This window comes from Mirounga angustirostris, unplaced genomic scaffold (genome assembly GCF_029215605.1).
Source record: "Mirounga angustirostris isolate CCGP_5_RB_7025 unplaced genomic scaffold, mMirAng1.0.hap1 SCAF_12, whole genome shotgun sequence".
NCBI classification, from domain to species: Eukaryota; Metazoa; Chordata; class Mammalia; order Carnivora; family Phocidae; genus Mirounga; species Mirounga angustirostris.
Window position 1 is genome coordinate 54,925,649 of NW_026991720.1, and position 20,413 is coordinate 54,946,061.

Sequence of the window (20,413 nt, forward strand, 5' to 3'; positions counted from 1 at the left end):
GAAAATCTTTTTGAATTTGATTCAACAGATATTTCTTAGGACAAAAAAGAACATATGGCAATAAAGAAAAAAGAGTTTATAAATTAGACTCCATCAAAATTGCAAACCTTTGTTCTTCAAAAAACACTGTTAAGAAAATGAAAAAGCAAGCCCTATACTAGGAGATAATATTTAAAAATATATATATATGATGAGGGAGGGATTTCTATCTAGAATATATGAAGAAATCATATAACTCAATAATAAGAAACTAATCCAATAAAATAAAATAATAAAAAAGAAACTGATCCAATAAAAATTTGGGAAAAATATTTTAATAGCTACTTCCCCAATGAGGGCATATAAATAGCAAGTAAGTACATGAAAAGATGCTAAGCATCATTAGTTATTAGAGAAATGCAAACTAATTCCAAAATGAGATACTGCTGTACATCTACTAGAATGGCTTAATTAAAAAAAAAAATAATGACAATACCATGTACTGGTAAGGATGTGGAGCAACTGGAACTCTCAGAAATTGCTGGTGGGAATTCAAAATGAAGAGTTGATAGCAACTTTGGAAGACAAATTGGTAGTTTCTTACAAACATACATTTACCATATGACCCAGCAATTCCACTTCTAGGTACTTCCCTAAGGAAAATGAAAAGCTATTTTCACACAAATACTTGCATGTGAATGTTTACAGGAGCATTATTCATAATAATGATCCAAACCAAATATCCTTCAGTTGGTGAATGAATAAGAAAATATGGTATATCCATATAATAAGATGCTATTCAGCAATATGAAGAAACAAACTACCAAAGACATGGCAAATCTAAAACTGTAATTCTAGGTGAAAGAAACCAGATATAGGAGATATGATATATGATTCTACATATATAACATTACTAGAAAAGGCAAAACTATAAGGACAAAAAGCAGATCAGTTGTTGCCTGGAGCTGGGGTCAGAGCAGGGATTAACTGCTGCCTCTCAAGAGGTAATTTTTTGTGGTAAAAAAAATGTCCTAAAATTGGATTTTGATGATAACTACACAGCATGGAAGTTTAACAAAACACAAATATGTGTAAACTTAAAGACTAATATAAGCGGTTTATGAAAATTATATCTTGACACGTCTGATAAAAATCTATATGCATTATTGTTAAACATATCCCAGAAATGATGTTGTACCTTCTTGGTGGATCATATCAGGAAACGTCTGAAGCTTCAATGTATCATTATTGGTGATGTCAACCTTCAACAGTTTCTCTACTGCAAAGTTTCACCTGAAATTGTAACATTTTCATTTTTTTCCATTTGTAATTGCAAAGTATCTTTTAGGAGAAAGTCTGACACTATTCAAATATCCTGTTTTTATTACACTTTTACTCATTATGTTAGCAACCATTGATGATTCTTGCCTGCAAAAATTATTGCTATGTCAATTGTGATTTTATATTTCCATCTTTCCTTCTACATTTATTAGTTGGAACTCTATGGAATGGAAGAGCTGTCTCTCTCCTCATTTCTATAATCATTTATTTATTTATATCAGTATAGACTCATGGATATCTATTTTAGTCTATGAATTTTATTTAATTTGTTGTTTAAATCATCCCAAATCTGGCCATGGTAGATTCTTTCAAGTTGCTCATGTGTCCTTTCAACATGCCCATCCCTAGTCTATTTTTAGATCACACAGACTGGCACTGCAAGATTTTCCAGGCTCATCTCATATTTTCCATGCTTCAATCCTGGAATCAGCCATTTTTCCAAGGACCCAGTACCTTTCACCAGAGAATAATTAGAAACCAAGATGTAAGTGCTAACTATGCTCATCCCTATGGGATGTCATTGTTTTTAGATCTCCTCCATAGTCAGAGCTGGAAAAAATATATATACACACACACATACAGAGTTATATATATATATACAGAGTTTTATATATATATAAAAGTCAGGGTTCTCCAGAGAAATAAAACCAACAGAATATACATATATACACATGTGCATGCATTTTGTGTTCCTCTGTGTATGTGTGTGTGTGTGTATGTTTATGCAGAGATACACACACACACGGAGAGACAGAAAAATAGAGAGAAAGAAAAATTTAAGGAATTGGCCCTCCCAACTGTGGTGCTGGCAGGTCCAAATTCTACAGAAGGCAGCAGAGTGGAGATCCAGGGAAGAGTAGATGTTGCAGCTCAAGTCCAAAGGCAGTCCCGAGGCAGAATTCCCTCTTCCTCAGGGGACCTTAGTTCTTAAGGCTTTCAACTGACTAGATGAGGCCCACCCACAATATGGAGGGTACTGCTTTACTCAAAGTTTATTGATGTAAATGTTAATCACATCTAAAAATATCTCTACACAACATCTAGATGAGTGTTTGACCAAACATTTGGGCACCATAACCTAGTGAAGTTGACACATAAAATTAACCATCACAGCATACCATACACATCAAAAATCTCTGTCTCAAAAACCACCTTTTTATTATTTTAATAATCGTAAGTTCCTTGAGCCCACCCACTTTTTTTTTCTTTCCATAATTACCTTGTTGAATTTCTGCAGCTGATCCCTTTATCTTTTTCTATGACTAACAAGCTACTCTTCAATTCTGAGCTACTTTCACTTTATATTTTCTCTGCTTCTATTGTATACTAGTCATGAATAAAACTGGACTCCCTGTTTCTAATAAAAATGGATATTACCAGTTCTCTAGTAAATACTAAGGAATTTCTTATTAATTTCCTACCTATTTTCTTTTTTTCTGTTCAGCTTGGTTTATTTCTGTCATTTTAAATACATAAAACTTCTTTTCTACAGTTTTTATTTGCTAAACAAATGACAATGTATATAACATAAGCATTTGGACAATTTAAGAATACATTACTCATTTATACATTGAGAGGTTTTTAAAACCATTATCTACTATCATGAAAAGCATATAATTCTTTTTTTAAAATTTTTTACTTATGTTCAATTAGCCAACATACTGTACAACATTAGCTTTTGATGTAGGGTTCAATGATTCATTAGTTGCATATAACACCAGTGCTCATCACATCACATGCAATGTCCACAATAGCCCAACTGTGGAAGGACCCGAGATGTCCCTCAGCAGATGAATGGATAAAGCATACAAGTTTTAATCTGTAAAATATTTATTGGAAATTGTATGGGTTTCATTTCAATTGGATCCATTTGATACACCATTAGCAGTTAGGACAAATAATAGGGTATTCATTTTGCTGTCATTTTATTAAGGATATTTTAATCTATATTCATAAGGGATATTGGTGTCTAGTTTTCTTTTCTTGTGATGTCTTTATGGAATAATTTCCAACCTATTTTCTACAGCAACTCTTTTTTTTCTTAAGATTTTATTATTTATTTGGCAGAGAGAGAGAGGGAGCACAAGTAGGCAGAGCGGCAGGCAGAGGGAGAGGGAGAAGCAGGCTCTCTGCTTAGCAGAGAGCCTGATGCAGGGCTCAATCCCAGGACCCTGGGATCATGACCTGAGCCGAAGGCAGACACTTAACAGACTGAGCCACCCAGGCACCCCTCAACAGCAACTCTTATAAATACTTTCATAAACCAAATCCTTAATATCACCAATTCCTTTATCCCTCTTTGAAGTGTAGGACTTGACATCATCTCTTGCTCAAATCAGTTAGTATCCACTAATTAATGTTAGTATCCACTAATTAATATTCAAGTTCTTACATGACCAGTCCCCAACTTCTAATTCTAGTCACAGATTTCACTGCAATACAAATCCGATTCTTTATAGAAGACGGATCATCAGCTGTTCCTCAACTAGTACTCTTATTCTGTGCTTCAGAACTAGCAAAATGTCACGTGCAAATATTTATTGGTCACTTTCTAAATAAATGGGTCAGGGAATGCATTCATTCCTAAATCTGTTCTTCTTTCTCATAGTTTTAATATCCAACCCACCCTTTCAATCAATGATATTTGATCAGCTCAAATGTCATTTTATGCTTTTCTATCTGACCTGATAGGATTGCCCAATTTCAAGAAAAACTCTAAAATTTTGCCCGTCTATAGTATTTAATTTTTTATATCACTCATCTGGTCTATAACATCTACCTTTTGGAAAAATGCTTATGCAGCCTTCCATTAGAAAGTAAGCTTCTTGTCCTGTTTATACAGGAATTGCCTAACAGTTGTACTACTCAGAATTCCATTAGGGGAGTGTTTCACACAGCATTTTTGAGAGACAGCAGGTAGATGGATGAATAAATGGGCAGAGACATGTAAGAATAGATAAAAGAAAAATAAATGTTATCAGTAGATTTGGGATAGTATTCCACAGATGGTTCTCTAGCCAGTCAACTCTTCTCATTTTATAAAATACTAAAACATTTTCAAAAAATAAAGTGTTCTCTTTGGCTCAAGCTGTTACATTACATGAGAGGAAATCAGAATTAAAAACACACACACACACATAATGAATAACAAACTTATTTTAAATGACTAAAGAAAAGGAACAGATTTTATTGAATAAGAGCAAAAAATAATTGATTTAGTTAATTTACTGTTCCTTCAAAAATATTCAAAAGGAAGAGGGGAGAAAAACCAGTAGTTTTTTTTTTTACAGTGATGCTGCTGACTCAGCCCTTCAAATGAAAACATAAGTGCTACTGTTATGACAAAATAGTCTAGCATAACAAAATTCTAAAGGTATAAAGAAGTTGACCTTTAAAAGAAAACCAGTAAAACAGGAAGAAAGTTAAAGAATCTTAACAAGCACCAAATACCTTCTTTTAAACCATGACAAGTGTGTTCCCAAGAAATGATTCACCAACATGAGACTACTAGCAGAAATTAATGACTAGTACCTAATGTTCTGGAAAAAACCCACAGGATTACATCGAAGAGAAGTGAGTAAAAGGGATTTGCTGCTTATGGCTTCTTCCCCAATATTCCCTCCTCCTGCCTGCCACCTCAAAATAGTAGTGTATCATAATTTTAAAGGAAACTTTTTTTTAAATTTTATGTTGAATTTTATTTTTATTTTATTTTTTTTTTAAAGATTTTTTATTTTATTTATTTGACAGAGAGAGACACAGCGAGAGAGGGAACACAAGCAGGGGGAGTGGGAGAGGGAGAAGCAGGCTCCCCGCAGAGCAGGGAGCCTGATGTGGGACTCGATCCCAGGACTCCGGGATCATGACCTGAGCCGAAGGCAGTCGCTTAACCAACTGAGCCACCCAGGCGCCCCTATGTTGAATTTTAAATGGATACAAGGACTCTTCTATATCTTTAGAATTGTGTAGGATACTTCTATTAATGTAGTCTCAAGTGAAATTCTGGAATATTATTTTTAGTTTTAGTTTTGTATTTTCAATCAGGTAATAAATGAGTTGACAACCTTGAATGAAGTCTTTTCTTTCTTTCTTTCTTTCTTTCTTTCTTTCTTTCTTTCTTTCTTTCTTTCTTTCTTTCTTTCTTTTTCTTTCTTTCTTTCTTTCTTTCTTTCTTTCTCTTTCTTTCTCTTTCTTTCTTTCTCTTTCTTTCTTTCTTTCTCTTTCACTTTCTTTTCTTCTTTTTTTCTTTCTTTCTTTTCTTTTCTTTTCTTTTCTTTTCTTTTCTTTTCTTTTCTTTTCTTTTCTTTTCTTTTCTTTCTGCCAGGTTCTCAAATTATAGCCCAGGTACAATCTTACTTAGCTGCTTTTTCATTATTTCAGAACTATTCTTATTCAGAACATCTAGCCTTTTGTGCCAGGAGGCATATTCCCAAATATCCCATAGAGTAATTTGACTCTCCTTTTTTAGCCAAGAATGATTTCTTAAGGTCATGATTCAAACAGATGATATTTCATCAGATTAGTCAAATTAGACATATTTAACTTAATGTTCTTTGGGTTTGAACAGAAGTAATTAGAGTAATACATCTTTGATTATAATTTTAAAAGCCACCAAGTCACTTGCTTTTCTAAAATAATCCATTAGCAACCAAATAGAAGCTTCTATTTTTATTACTAACACAGTTTACACTGATGAGCAATGAAGATTAAAAGATAGACACAGATTTGTTGAATTACTGACTAAAGTTTGATTTTGATATTTAAATCCCAAATGGCTGATTCTAGGACTGAATTCATGGAATATACAAGATGAGCTTGCATCCAAAAATCTTATAGTGTAAGAAAACACTGGAACAAAACAAAACAATGTTGGGTTGGAAGGAGAGGAGGTATGTCAAAGAGATACCAGAGCCAACCAAAAGTGCTCCCAATGGCAAAAGCTGACATAATTTGAGCAACAAAATAAATAATATTACATTGGTGTTAAAATAAATATTTATGGGTATATAGTGATAGAAATAAGTGACTGAATAGATAAATGAATGAGAAAGACAAATCTCCTGTCCAGAAAAATTCCAAATACTTTATATTATATTCCTACTCAAAGAGGTGAATCATAATTCCCCACTCCTTATGTGTAGGTTGCATTTGGTGACTTCCTTTAAAAGAGCATAGTATGAAAAGGGAAGAAAAAATAGTAAATTTAAAATGGAGAAATATGACATACACTACTTCATCTAGGTAGGTTTAACTTTGTTGTCTTCCTCCCTAAAATCTGTAACTCCAGTCTGATCATGAGAGACAACAGAGAACCAATATTGAGGGATATTCTACAAAATACCTACTAATAGTCCTCAAAACTGTCAAGTACATCAAAAAAAGGAAAGTCTGAGAAACTGTCAGAGTCATGATGAGACTAAGGAGACATGAAAACTAATATGGTATCCTGGATGGTATTCTGAGACAGAAAAAGGACATTAGCTAAAATCTAAGAAAAATGTGAATGAAGTACAGATTTTGGTTAATAATAATGAATTAATATTGGTTCATTGGTTGTAGCAAAAGCGTCACACTAATGTAAGATGTTAACAATAGGGGAAACTGGGTGTATAAAAACTGCTATCTTTGCAACTTTTCTATGAATCCAAAAGTATCCTATAATAAAAAATTTGTTTTCAAAAAAAGCTAAATGTCATATTTAATTTCAAATACATCCTGAGTGGGATGCTTATATCCAGTTAGCACAGTCATCAAATATAATACATTTTGAAAGAGGATTCCACAAACTTTTCAGATGTATCAGCTTTAACCACATGGTGAATTAGGAATAATGATGGTAGAGATATCTCCAAAACATTAACATTACAGAACATTTCCTCAAGAAATCTGCAGTTTGATTGTTCATAGCTCAGTAGCAACTTCAGATTTTATAATACAGAGTGGTTATTAATTTAGCAATAAAAGTAAATCTCCTGAAAAACCTTAGACAATCTTTTCATCATCTTTAGACCAGAACCATGCCTCCTAAGTAAATGGACCATTTAGTTATTTGCCCATTCCCTTGTGTCTTTTATACAGTTGAATACAAATCCAGTCACCAATTCTAGTAGCATGACAGGATCAGAATCAGCATTTCAACATTCATTTGTACAATCAAAGCCTCAAATTGGAAGAACTACAGGTTCCATATGAAACTAATATCCCCTTGAAGGAGCTGCTGGAAAGATCTGATCCAATTATAACAGAAGTCAAATTCCCAGGCTTTTCACAGTAGCTAGATTGTCCTTCAAGTAGAGGAGCCAAATACAACCCTCTTCCCTTGGCAACATCATCACTTGGACTTTCTCTCTTTTGCTCTGAGACAGCATGGACTATTGAACTGCTTGAAGATTTTGGGACTGCACTTGTGAAATAGTTTTAGTAGCACTTATGAGTATTGGGACTATGAAAAAGATTCTGTATTTAAAACTGGAAAGCAATTTACTTTAACCCTGAGCAATTCATATTCCAGCTGCCTTCTCTAATATTGAGTAAGTCATGCAAACATAAAGACAGTTGACGTATTTAGCTTTATTATTTTGAATGCAATGGGACAATGAAAAATGATTACTCATCACAGACCAACTGATCATTTGCAATGATTCTCAGTGGTGGTGGTGGGGGGAATGGGAGAGTAACTTTCTGGGGAGTGGACTGTGTGTCGTTTGAAAAAACATATATTTGATAGATATATTGTTTTTATAAAACAAGAATTTCACATTCTGTAAAGTTTTCTCGCATAAAATAGAGTGATAAAGAATTGTACATTAAAACCATAAAACCTGAAGAAAAAAAAACCCCATAAAACCTGTTAAAGGACTCAGGTATTGAGTTTAGACATAGGAGCACTGACTTCCAATTTCTTCCACTGCCTTTCAGTTTGTAAAAATAGCCTCTTCTCTCTGGGTTTGCCTCTATGACCAAGGATAATTGTGACTTTTCTAACAGGATATAAATTATGTGCCTCACTTTCTCTACTTTAAAGTACGTATACTGTATTATACCCATGAAATATTTTCTTAGTTTAATTTGAAAGAAACAGAAGAAGAAATTAGAGAATTGATTTTACATTCATAGTCATAGAACTGAAGTTCCACCTGGACCCCAGGAGTTCCAGAAAGGGGTTGACTAGGATATGTAGGGAATCATTTTGCTCTTTGAGATATGTTCCTTTTTCCTGATTAGAAGCTGTATAGATGAACCAAAGAAACCTGGCACCCTGAGTAATATAGAATGTATCTTGGTATGTATGCGTTATTTTTGTACCAAGTTAAGGGTACACTGGTCATAAGAAGTGAGCTTTCTGAAGTTATAATGTCCCAGATTATGAACGTAGGTTATTACATTTCTGCATGTTTAATTTTGACAAAGACATCTTTTCCTTGCTTCCTCTCTCCACTCATTTTCTACCAATAATTGTAGGGGAGAAATGGATCTAGTTTCCTAGTTTTTACATTATTGCAGACTCTCTGCAACAGCCTTTTCTCTCCTCTAGTCTACTTATCTAAATTAAAGAATGGGAAGAGAGACTAAGCGAACATCAACCTAAGAATAAAGAAAACATAGATGTAGGAGATGGGGGTTCTTTTTTGGGCAAATCTGGCCTAATTGCTGGTGTCCAGTGTAGTGGAAACAGCCTGGGACATGAATCAAAAAGCCTCAAGGCTTATTCCAGAATGCCACCAGCACTGTGGAATTTATGATTTTTTAGGAAATTCTATTATCTTATTATCCAATCTCTTTCTATTCCCTAACTTTTCCCATTCTTCACTTTGTATTGAGGATCTGAAAATGGTTACTTTAAGCAAACATCTTTGATTTACATAAGTTTTAGGCCACTATGTTAACTTATTATTCCTTAGATTTAGAAATTATTACAGAAAAAGTTTTTCCCCCATGTATACAACTTTCACTCAGTTTTCCATTAATTCAAAAAGTACGAATAGCCTACCGTATATAAGGCACTATGAACGATGAATAAAATGCAGGACCAATCCTTAAGTAGCTCAGATTCTGATGGCAGAATCAGAAAAATAAAAGAAAAACCAAACAAAGCAAAAACCAAGCACACAAAAACCACTGTGATAAGCAGTGGTGTGCTAGTAGAGTTAAATGCCCAGCTTTCTGGAGGGCAGTGGGGAGAGGAAATTACTGGCTTGTGCAATTTGCCAATTTACACAGTGTAAATACTCCCAGCACGACCAATTTCAGGGTATCAGTATAATGTCACTGAATGTGGAGCTGAGAAAAGATGTATATAATTGGGTCCCATCAACCAGCTGCAGTACACCACTGAATTAGAAAAGAGGTGAGCCCTAATACTATAGGCCCATAGTATAGGTAGTCTAAAGACAGACCTCTGATTCTACATGGTAAGGTAGGGAAGGACTGCACAATAGGGAATCCTGGAGGACAAGTAGGCATCAGCCAACTGAGCCAAGTAGAGAAGAATGTTTCAGGCAGAGGGAAGAGCATGAGCAAAGCAAAGAGGAGTGACTTCTAGAACAGAGGTCAGGAAAGATTTGAGGGCCAAGAGAAAAAACTGAGGATATTATGTAGGGATTCATAGAACTATAAAATCCAGCCATTTGAGAATGTAACAAACAACTTGCAGGTGATCAAAAAACAAAAAACAAAAAATAAGCAACTAATTCAACTCGGCTCAAGGGCCATAGTTTGCTAGCCTCTGTTCTAGAAGAAGATAGACACTATAGACAAATTACACTAAAGCCTCCCTTCTACAGAGTGGGTGTGTTTTTCTCATTCTCTTAGAATGTATAACAGAGCCAATAAGTCCACCTAACAGATTTCTGGAAATAGCATTTAATTTGGCTTGACCCCACACTCCCAGATCCAGCAGAACTAAGGAGTGTTGGTGAGTAATGTCAAGTGAATAAAATTCTCCTCATTCATTTTATGTACCAAAATACACACCACTGCACATTGGATGCTGTGATACCCTCACCAAGCCAGGGAGGAGAAGAGAGTTCAGAAATAATTTCAATGGTACATTGATGTACTTAAGCCATCACCCCTATATAAAGTAGGGAATATAGGAAAACAGATTCTTTAATATGACTAGTTTAGCTTGAAAACAGAGAAGTACTTGGTACAATGTTGGAGCAAAGACATCCATTGACATTAATCTTTCCTGGACAAAGTCTTGGAAGATAATCTTTTCCCGGCTTTAGCATTAAAAAAAATATTAAAGCCTTACACAGGTTATGTTCTCAAAGGACCTGACATCCTCTCCTTAAAGGTAAAGAAAGGCATCTTGTGACAGAGAGTAAGGAAGTATTCAGACCTGGCTGGGTATATGTGGAAAGGACACAGGGGTTAAGTCAAAAGAAGTTCCTAAGGTCACAAACGGAACAATTGAGTAAAAAATAAATAAAATATTAGTGGATTATAACCATAGTATACAATAAAAATCCACAAGTTCATGTTGAATAAACAAATGAAAGAGAAGAGATAGCTCTTCCTTAGAGAAAAAATAATAATTATAAATGTAAAAGGGATGAAGCAAATAGAAATATCTCCATTAGAACACAACAATAATTATTGCAAGCAAAATCTGCCAATGGATGTTAAAATTACTGGATCAAGTCTTGGGGAGAAGCACATAGTCTCCAAGTATCTTCCCCAAGATATTTATTAATTACAAAGATAAAACCCAGCAGAAACCACTGTAACCAAGTGATCAAGGTTAACATCACCAGTAGTAAGACATCTTGAACCTCTCCTATAGGTAGACTGAGAATACAACATCACTTCTGTACTATTCTTGCCAAAATATACAAACCCAATCTAACCATGAGAAAAACAACCAAACAAAACCAAATTTAGGGACATTCTACCTGACCAGTATTCTTCAAATATGTCAAAGTCATGAAACAGAAGGAAAGGCTGATGAACTGACAGACAACAGACTCAGGAACCATGACAACCAAATGCAGTCTGATATCCTGGATGGGATCCTGGAACAAAAAACAGTTATTCAAGATATTAACATTAGAGGAATCTGGATGAAGGATATACTAAAATCCTCTGTACTATTTTTGAAAGTTTTCTAAAGTCTGAAATTATTTCAAATAAAAAGGTAAAAACAGAGAGAGTGATATATGCTAAATTAGCACTTTTCATTTATGACATGTTTCCTTTGCTGGGTCCTATTTGGGGTTTTCTCATTTATTTTCACTTCCACTAAGGATCTCAGCTTAACTACATAGGAGGGTATTTTGGAATTGAAGTTATTATTCCTTAAATCTATTCTCCAACCTGCTTAAGACAAAGATTAGATCATCTAATGTGCACAAGTACACTTCTAGGCCAGGGCTAATTTTATAACATCCCAGCAATTATCCAGTGGAGTAAATATAATTATCCCCATTTTACATTCAGTGATATTGAGTCACTAAAATGGAAGCACCACGAGGACAGATTTTTTGTCTTCATTGTTTACTGCCATATCTTTAGCCTCGAACATATTTCATGGCATTTGTTATTATGTGATGGAGCCAATAAATATTTTGAAATGAATAAATGAATGAACAAGGCTTAAAGAGCTTAAGCAATTTATCCACACGGCTGAATAACAGACAGCTGGAAAATGTCTGATTTTGAGGACGAACTTTTACCCACTGTACTAGACAACATTGGTCTTAAGATCTTAAAAAATAGAATAGTTGCAATACTTTTTTATATTCACTGCTCATTTATACCAGTCAATCCACAAAAGACATGAGAACCAGGAAATCCAAGGAGACTGTTAGTCTGACTGCTGCAAAACTTGTTTTTATCCATTTGCTCAAGCAATTAAAAAGTGGAAATATCTAGAAAGAACTTAGCAATTTCTCAGCATGTCAGGATGATACAAAAATATATTCTGAGAAATGGCATTCAAAGCAGTACCACAAGGGAATAGCTTCCACTTTAAACAGTAGTAGGACATTGCAGATGGTTTTGGCTAAATTTGATTCACCTTCCATGGAGTAGTTTTGTGGAATTTTCTCCAAGTGTTTGGCTGAGTTCATATGAATTTGTCTCAAAGGTTAAACTTGAATAATATTTTCTTTTCTTTACCACAGAACGTGACAATTAATTTAAATCACATCTCATATTTTAGCATTGTAGCACATTTGGGACTAGACATTTAATTTCTGTGTTACTTTGGAAAAGATTCTACTGCAAATTGAGGGCCTGGGTAATGCAGTGGAAAGAGTTCTGGACTGAAAGTCAGAATAAAGAGTTCCACAGCTGGCTCCACAGCTAATTGGTTGTGTGACCCTCCAGAAAGTGATTCAAAACATATCTCATTCAGACTCAGTCTCTGTACCTCTAAAATGGGAACAATAATTTCTTGGCCTTTTCACACAAGGCTGTAAAAATAAAATGACAAAATGTGTATGGATACGTCTTAAGAATTCTAAAGCACTATACTCAAGTTTTTTTAAAAATGAGAACTCAGAAAAATAGCATACTTGTAAAAGGAAGAAACTGCATATTCTCTTCTAAAGTACCTTTTATGTTTCTAATTTGTGAATAATTTGCATGAAATAGGTTTCTATTTTTTCCATAAAACTATTCAAGTTTGTTCTTTCTGCACTAAATTTTTATCATCAATATTTATAATATATGTTTTCCAAAAGTTATATAATCCTCTAGCCCATGAATTATTTCTAAATGATTGTTACTTAGAAACAGTAGGACAATGTCCTTAATCAGAAGCTTTTCTTTTTTTTTTTAAAGGACATAGTCTTTTAAGATTGTATGAAAGGGTATATCTTTTTTTAAGAAGCATTTAATTAAATTTTAATCTCCAGATAATCATTAGGCTAGTTTAACCATTCCCCCCATTCACAGAAAAGTATGGATAGAAGTTGATTACCAATATCCATTAAATGCCAGAGAGAGAGAGAGAGAGAGGAGAGAAGAAGAAGAAGAAGAAGAAGAAGAAGAAGAAGGAGGAGGAGGAGGAGGAGGAGGAGGAGGAGGAGGAGGAAGAGGAGGAGGAGGAGGAGGAGGAAGAGGAGGAGGAGGAGGAGGAGGAGGAGAAGAAGAAGAAGAAGAAGAAGAAGAAGAAGAAGAAGAAGAAGAAGAAGAAGAAGAAGAAGAAGGGGGAGGGGAGGGGGAGGGGAAGGGGGAGGAGAATGAGAAGAAGGAGAAGAAGAAGAAGGGGAGGAGGAGGAGAGGGGGAGGAGAGGGGAGTGGTAGGGAGGGGGAGAAACAAAAGCAAAATCCATATCATTCATATCAGTCATTCTGACTCTTCAATATTTTTTTTTCTAGTTGTATTACCCGAGTGTCCTTAACCACTCTGGGGTCTTGGTCATCCCCCCCGTCTACATTAAAAGAGTTGGATCCCACAACTTCCGGTTAAACATTCTGGAAGCAAGTACAGCATAAAAAAGTAGTTGATGACTTAAAGCACAAACATGACTGTTTCTCTGAAGCTGCTGTACAGAATCTTTCCCAACACAGCCAGCATGAGAAATACCTCAGGGGCTTGGGCACCGCTGGTCTGTCCCTGCCCCCCTGGCAGACAATCCCTGCTGCAACAGGCACATGTCAACATTCAGGATGGTGGAAGATTATGAGAGATATCTACTCACATACTTTCAGTCAGTACTATCTCATCTGCTTGTTTGTCTTATTGACTTCGGGGGTTTTGACTCCAGTGGCAAAATGCCTTCCTCAAAATTTCACATTAAGTGATGAAAACAGTTTGAAAAGCTTAAAGGAAAGAGAGAATTCCCCAAACGTTGCTGCCTCTGAAAATTGTCTTGGTTAGATGTGGAGGCCAGATGCTAGGGCCACCACTTAGCCCATTCCTTTTTTTTTTTTTTTTTTCTCTCTCTCTCTTTTGTTTCACATATTTTCTTTTATTTATTTTTGGGTTTTTTTGGTCTTTTATGGCTTCTTAACATAATGTTTCCAAGATTCATCCATTTTGTAGCATGTATCACTACTTCATTTCTTTTTGACGATTCATTTTTTTTTTAAAGACTCTAATGGTAAGTATCCTGAAGATAAGTCTGAGTCAGATATCTTGGATTCAGATGCCACCCGGGGCTAGACAAGGTGAATGAGAAAAGCAGGTGGGTCAGGGAGATGACGGTACAGGCTAGGAATCCCTGCTAGCACTGAGGAATGTGCTCAAACAGCCTACAGAGCTTCTTCAAAAGCAGCTGAGAATTGCATTTTCAGGGAAACCTTAAATCTTTAAAAGTTATAACTGATTTGAATCTTCATAAAACTGTATGGGTCCACAAGGTCACCAGTTTGGGATCTCTGTTATTTTTTTTTAGAATCTTTGCCTTAGATTATAAATATATTATTTAGATAGTCATTTTAGACTGTAGAATCATTTAAAGTCACTAGATTACAGAGTTATTTTAAGAACCTCTGATACAAAAAGCCATAATATTGGAATCCAGTATCACTGGCATTATTAGAAAGGGGACTTCACTTTACAGAAAGGCATACCTTAGGAAAATAAATAAGTTGTGAGCTATTTTGCCACATTTAAAATAAAACTATATTACAGAAATGCAACAGTAATGCATACTCCTAGCTTACAGACTCTGCATGCCTCCATTTCTCCATACTCAGAAGCTCTTAGAATTTAATTATACAACACTAAACAATAAATTAAAGTAAGCAAATAAGCCTCAGATTGGTAAACCCATATGACATTCTTCTACCCACTATCCAAATGCCTCAATTCGCACTGACTCAAATAATTAGTTTCATCTTGTGTCTTCTGACTTCGGAGTCTTTGGCATACCTTTGACAAGTGTCTGCCCATCCAATAGACAGAAATCTAATGGCAATTTTCCAAGCTAAGTGACACTGCCACTTTCCACTTTCCATTTCCCACTCAATGCCTGAAACAACTACCAATATTTCCAGTGTTGATGATATGGTACCTCTTCTGGACCTCTCCTTTTAAATCTCCTCCCACATCCACCGTCCCACCATGTCATGGACTTCACTAGTACAATTTTCCCTCACCAGCTCCTCTCCCACTAAATAACCCTCCATTTCCACCTCCCCCCATCCCCACAAATGCATTATTTGAGCTTTCTGAGAAATGAAAAGTGAAAAGTGAGTTCCTCCTTTCAAAACCAGTTGGAAACTCTTGTCTTAATATTTGTCTGGAGCTTTGCTTTTATTTTCCAAATGATCTGGGTTTGGCAAAACCCTTTTGGTTAAGTAATAGACAACAGCATAACATTCCAAAAGGGAGCTGGAAAACCCAGACAATCTAAGATTCCATGAAGACTAAACACTGGACTCTTCTTGTTGAGCCCAAATAACCCTCCCTAAATGGAGAACCACTTCACTCCTTAAATAACTGGTAAATAGGATGCACATTGGTGTCACTTAAGCTGGTACTTCACTTTATTCCCTCTGCCTTTACATGGACTTGTAGATGTACATGGGAGTCTAGAGTCACAAGTAGAGCCTGAGGCTCTTAGAATCAGACTTGAACTCACAGTGAAAAGGTCAAATAATGTTTTCAACTTTGTGGGTAGATGTCACTATTATCCTCATTTTACAGAAAGAACAACTGAGGCAAAGCATGGCCAACTAACTTAAAGAAGATCCCACAATTTTAAATTTGGCATCTGGGATTAAAATCCTGGTACTTTGCTCTTAGAGCAGCTGCCCTTAATTCCTGTGCTATGCTGCCTTTCCTCTTAATATTTCTTTACAAAATCCCTGATCCTGGGAACGTGTTTCTGCTTTGGATTTCAAACAAGCCATGGGTATTGGTCTGAGACTTCACATTGCATATGTATTTCTCCAGTTCTGTCCTTAAGATTGAGAATCTTAGATTTTGATTTTCAATACAGTGAGGAGCTAACTGTTCATCTTTTCACAGGCAAATGCTTAAGAAATAAGCTCCTATCAAAAGATCACTTATTTTTGGGACGTCAGGGTGGCTCAGTTGGTTAAGCGTCTGCCTTCAGCTCAGGTCATGATCCTGGGATTGAGTTCCGCATTGGGCTCCTTGCTCCATGGGGAGCCTGCTTCTCCCTCTCCCTCTGCCATTCCCCCCGGCTTGTGCTATCTCTCTCTCTCTCTGACAAATTTTTTTAAAAAAGAAAAAGATCACTTATTTTTAAATAATAGTGGAAGTGACAAGTCAGGCTGAAATTACTAGAACTCTTCATAAAGTAAAAAAGACACTGAGGAAAAAGAGGACCCTCAGTTAATAGCACCCTCTAAGTCATTTTACTGAGTTCTCCAAACACACTGTCCCAACCTCAGTCATCCTCCCCAGCCCCAGGCTGGGGCAGTCCCTGGGAATGATGGAGCCTGGGCCATTATTCCTGGCAGCCCTCTGTCTCAGCAAAGGTGGCCATGGTGACCGCATGAACACCAAGTATCTTTTCACCAGGAGTAGATTTTATGTCCCTGAGTCATCAGAGCAAGTCCTCCAGGACACTACTTACACCATCAAAGCCTGTCTGCTCTATTTTCAGTAACATTCAATATATGGAACCTGAACAACATTTAGGCCTGCTGGGGTTTCCTGACCTGTCACCACACAAATGATAACATTAAATCCTAGGAGGAGACTGCATCTCTGCTCTGTCAGGTGAAGACTTCATCATCTCACATCCCTCGGTACTGCCTGGCCGTGGCCCTGTCAATGGAAAGCATGTCCCTGAGAATCACTCAAGATGTAACTTGCAGGCTTTCAAGATGCCTCCCTTGCAGGCCAACTCCTTCATCTTTGGATTAATGAGGAAATCCACAATTTCCTAAAAATATGGGACTTTTATGAAAATATTCAAAAGGTTCTTCTTGATGTGAAGAAGATAAACTCTGTACTATCAAAAGCAGTTATCAAGGATTTCCTGCACAAGGGTACAAGGAAGAGCAGGGGCCAATATCTACAGATGCTGATGAGTTATCACACTTACAGCAGACTATTCATGAGGCCAACCAGTGTCCAAAGAGCAATACCCTGTCTGTCTTCACCGAGAAGCCCTTTGCTAGGTCTTCACCCATAAACAAGAGTACAATGTTTTCTCAGGTACATCTGTTCTGTGTTCTATTACATGATCTTTAAGTGAGCCCCTAACACTATGTCCTGAATAGAACAGAGAATTACAGACCAGCTCCTGCCCACAGGTTCTCCTTTACACGTCAGGAAGAAAAAATTTTTGCTTTGAGCTGTCCTGTTCTAGTGGAGGGTGCAGGTTCCCCTGGCTTTCTTTCCTATTTTGTCCACCAAATGTGCCAGGCACATGACACTGTAGGACTTTGCCCCTGGCTTCATTCAAAATGGACATGATTCCTAGACCAAGATGAGATAAAAGACATAGGTTCAGGGTTAGGGTCTGTGATAGCTTCTCCCAACTCTGAATGTGCCTTGCTTGTTCTGTTCCTCCCTTTTCGAATGCTGTGAGCCTCCCGCTTTCCAAGCACCAGCTCCAGGCCCATTCCTATTTTCTTTCAGGGGATGCTCTGCCTACTATACTCTCCTGCGCATTCCAGGGATACACACTGAGGACTCCCAAGTACCTGCATGGATTCCTGGGATCTCAGCCCTCCATATTCATCTCCATAGCCGTGGCCTGCATTTCTCTCACCAGATCCCTACCTCCAGCAGCCATGGTCAGTCTCCCTGGACTCTTTCCCAGATGCAGATTCCACCATACAATTGGTCCTAAATCCACATGAGAGACGGCAGAACGATGCAGCTGTAAATCCTCACGACTCCTTCTCAGCTCTCCTTTCCTAATGGCGTATCGTTATATGCTGGGCCCACTGCAATAAAAAAGAAATGACTACACCAGGTCGATGGCCCTCATCCTACTCTGCTTTGTGCCTGGGGTTGTTGCTGGGACCTATAAATCAACAGGGGAAGTGAGGGTGTGGAAGACACAAAATGCAAAGTGCTGGTTTGTAATTGCTGTATGTGATTCTTTGAGGTCAAACAATGGTTTCTGTTACATTTGTTTAGTTACAAATTATAATTATACAATAAAACCTTCTCTAATAAATTCCTTATTAGGAATGTTTGGCTTTTTCATATTAATTGCTGTTATGAAAATGGTCCTTCTAACACATTTAAGAGATGTTGGATTCACTTCTTCTTCTTAAGTCACATAAACACCCTCTGTAAATGTCTTTACAAGATGAGCTGATTTTTCAACTCTTTCTTTTATGAATCCCTCTAAGTTAAACAGTGCAAACCCTCGTTGAAAGTATTACAAACTCTCAGTCTATAAGATTTAACTATATTCCTAAATCCTATTTCCTATCTCTAAGTACTGTCCCTTATGCAGTTGAACAGTTTGATAGTCTTTTTGATATTAACCTGTGACACTGCCAGAAAAAAAATATTTTATTCTGTTTTTTTCTGCCTTAAGGGGATACAATCCAATTTTACTTTTTCCTTCCTTACAATGCACAGAGAAATCTTAAAAGTTCTATCAAGAAAACATTTACTGCATATTTCCAATTCAAATGGAAATAGCTTTCACTTTTGATCTTGTAGAAAAACCTAGGCGAGTGATGAAGTACAATACTTTCTTTGTGTTGGACTAGGCTGCATGACTGTTACAGAATATGTTTGAGCATTTGAGCTAAGAGACCAGAAGAGGCTTTCCAACCACATGTTTAAAAGAACAGGCAGCAAAAGCGGGCTTAAGTCAATTACAGCCCTCCTTTCAGAACCATCTTGTGGGACGCATACTACTATTATCCAGATACTTCTATCTAACAGTCAGCCAACTCTCCTCTTAACTGGCTATGTTTTTGAAATCTACTTACTCTTGAGACTGACCATAAAATCAACACACTGACAAAGCAACAGTTTTAAATTCCAAACATGCACAAAACCCAGAACCATAATTACCTCAACGCTAAGCCAGTGGGAAAGTGAAGCATGTTGCCTCCTCTGTTTTATTCAGTGCAGGGGACCCTGTCAGTACCTCACAAGTGCCAAATAAATCCTCAGAATAACAATCTTCAGATTTGAGGGCCGACGGTCACCTGGGCAGAAATTAAGACAAGGAGAAGTTCTGTTCCCAGGAGGGAATGCACATCTTAGACCTGATGCTCACATTGAGAGAAGTTTTTCCATTTTAGCCAGGGCCACTCAGAGAGGAAAATAAGGGCCACTACTCTAAGTGAGCATGGTGCTTCAGAGAGTTCTGGCTCCTGCAAGCTGCAGACATGGGGTGCTTACTCTTAAGTATAAACTGAGATAGAGCTGACATCAGTCTCAACTGGTTAGGTAATCGAAAATGTGTAGATCTAAAGCCCAGGCCGAAGGAGTATGCAGAAAAAAAGAGTTAGTTCCTAACTGGCCCCAGTGATCTCAGAAAGAAGAAATGCCTTCACGCCGAGTCAAACAGACGAACGGGTTTTGTAAATAGGCCTTCAGTAGAGACATTATTTTGAAAGTTCCAAAAACAAGCTGGTGACTGTTGAGAATAAAAATACCACCAAATCTACACAGCAGTAATCAGGCTCTTTTTACACGAGTTGGCTTCAAGAATCGTAACAGGCAGAGAGTTTTTAACTGAACGTCAGTTAAGTGCCTATTCACACAAATGTATCTTACAAAACTGTTTAAAAATTTCAACAAGGAAGTACCAGTTTCCTATGATGCACTAAGCACTTTGCTAAAGGCTCTGTGTTTACTCTTACAAACAAAAAGAAAAAAAAACACCAGAAACATGGCCCTTATCCTCAGGAGCTTCCAGTGTAGTGGGGAAGCCGGACATTATCAAACAAGGTGTTAGGGAATTGCTTGGTGCTGTAAATTAACTAATGACTCCGCCAGGTCCTAAGAAGGCAGTGTGCTGAAAAGTTGTCTTCCGGGCATGACATGTTCCCCTTGGTGTACTTCCGCCCACTGGGGACAGAAGGGAGGAATGCATCTCTATCGTGCTGGATTACCTCTGTCGCAAGAAAGCCCTGCTTAGGTATGTGGTGACTTTGGTCATGGTTGTAGTACAGTCCCTTATCAACCTCTCAAATGAAAACACAGCACCCAGTGGAAACTCTGCTGATAGAAATTGCCACG

At 36.9% G+C, this 20,413-nt stretch overlaps 1 protein-coding gene across 1 annotated transcript in view; it reads left to right on the top strand.

Moving 5' to 3' along the window:
- The window catches only part of POLR1F (RNA polymerase I subunit F), a 138,454-nt gene extending 120,159 nt beyond the window's left edge, over positions 1–18,295 (top strand). The window contains exon 4 of the mRNA XM_045864596.3: positions 17,834–18,295. Coding sequence (XP_045720552.2) covers positions 17,834–18,047 — 214 coding nt within the window. The 3' untranslated portion in view covers positions 18,048–18,295. The remainder of the gene's footprint in view (positions 1–17,833) is intronic.
- The last annotated feature ends 2,118 nt before the right edge of the window (positions 18,296–20,413 follow it).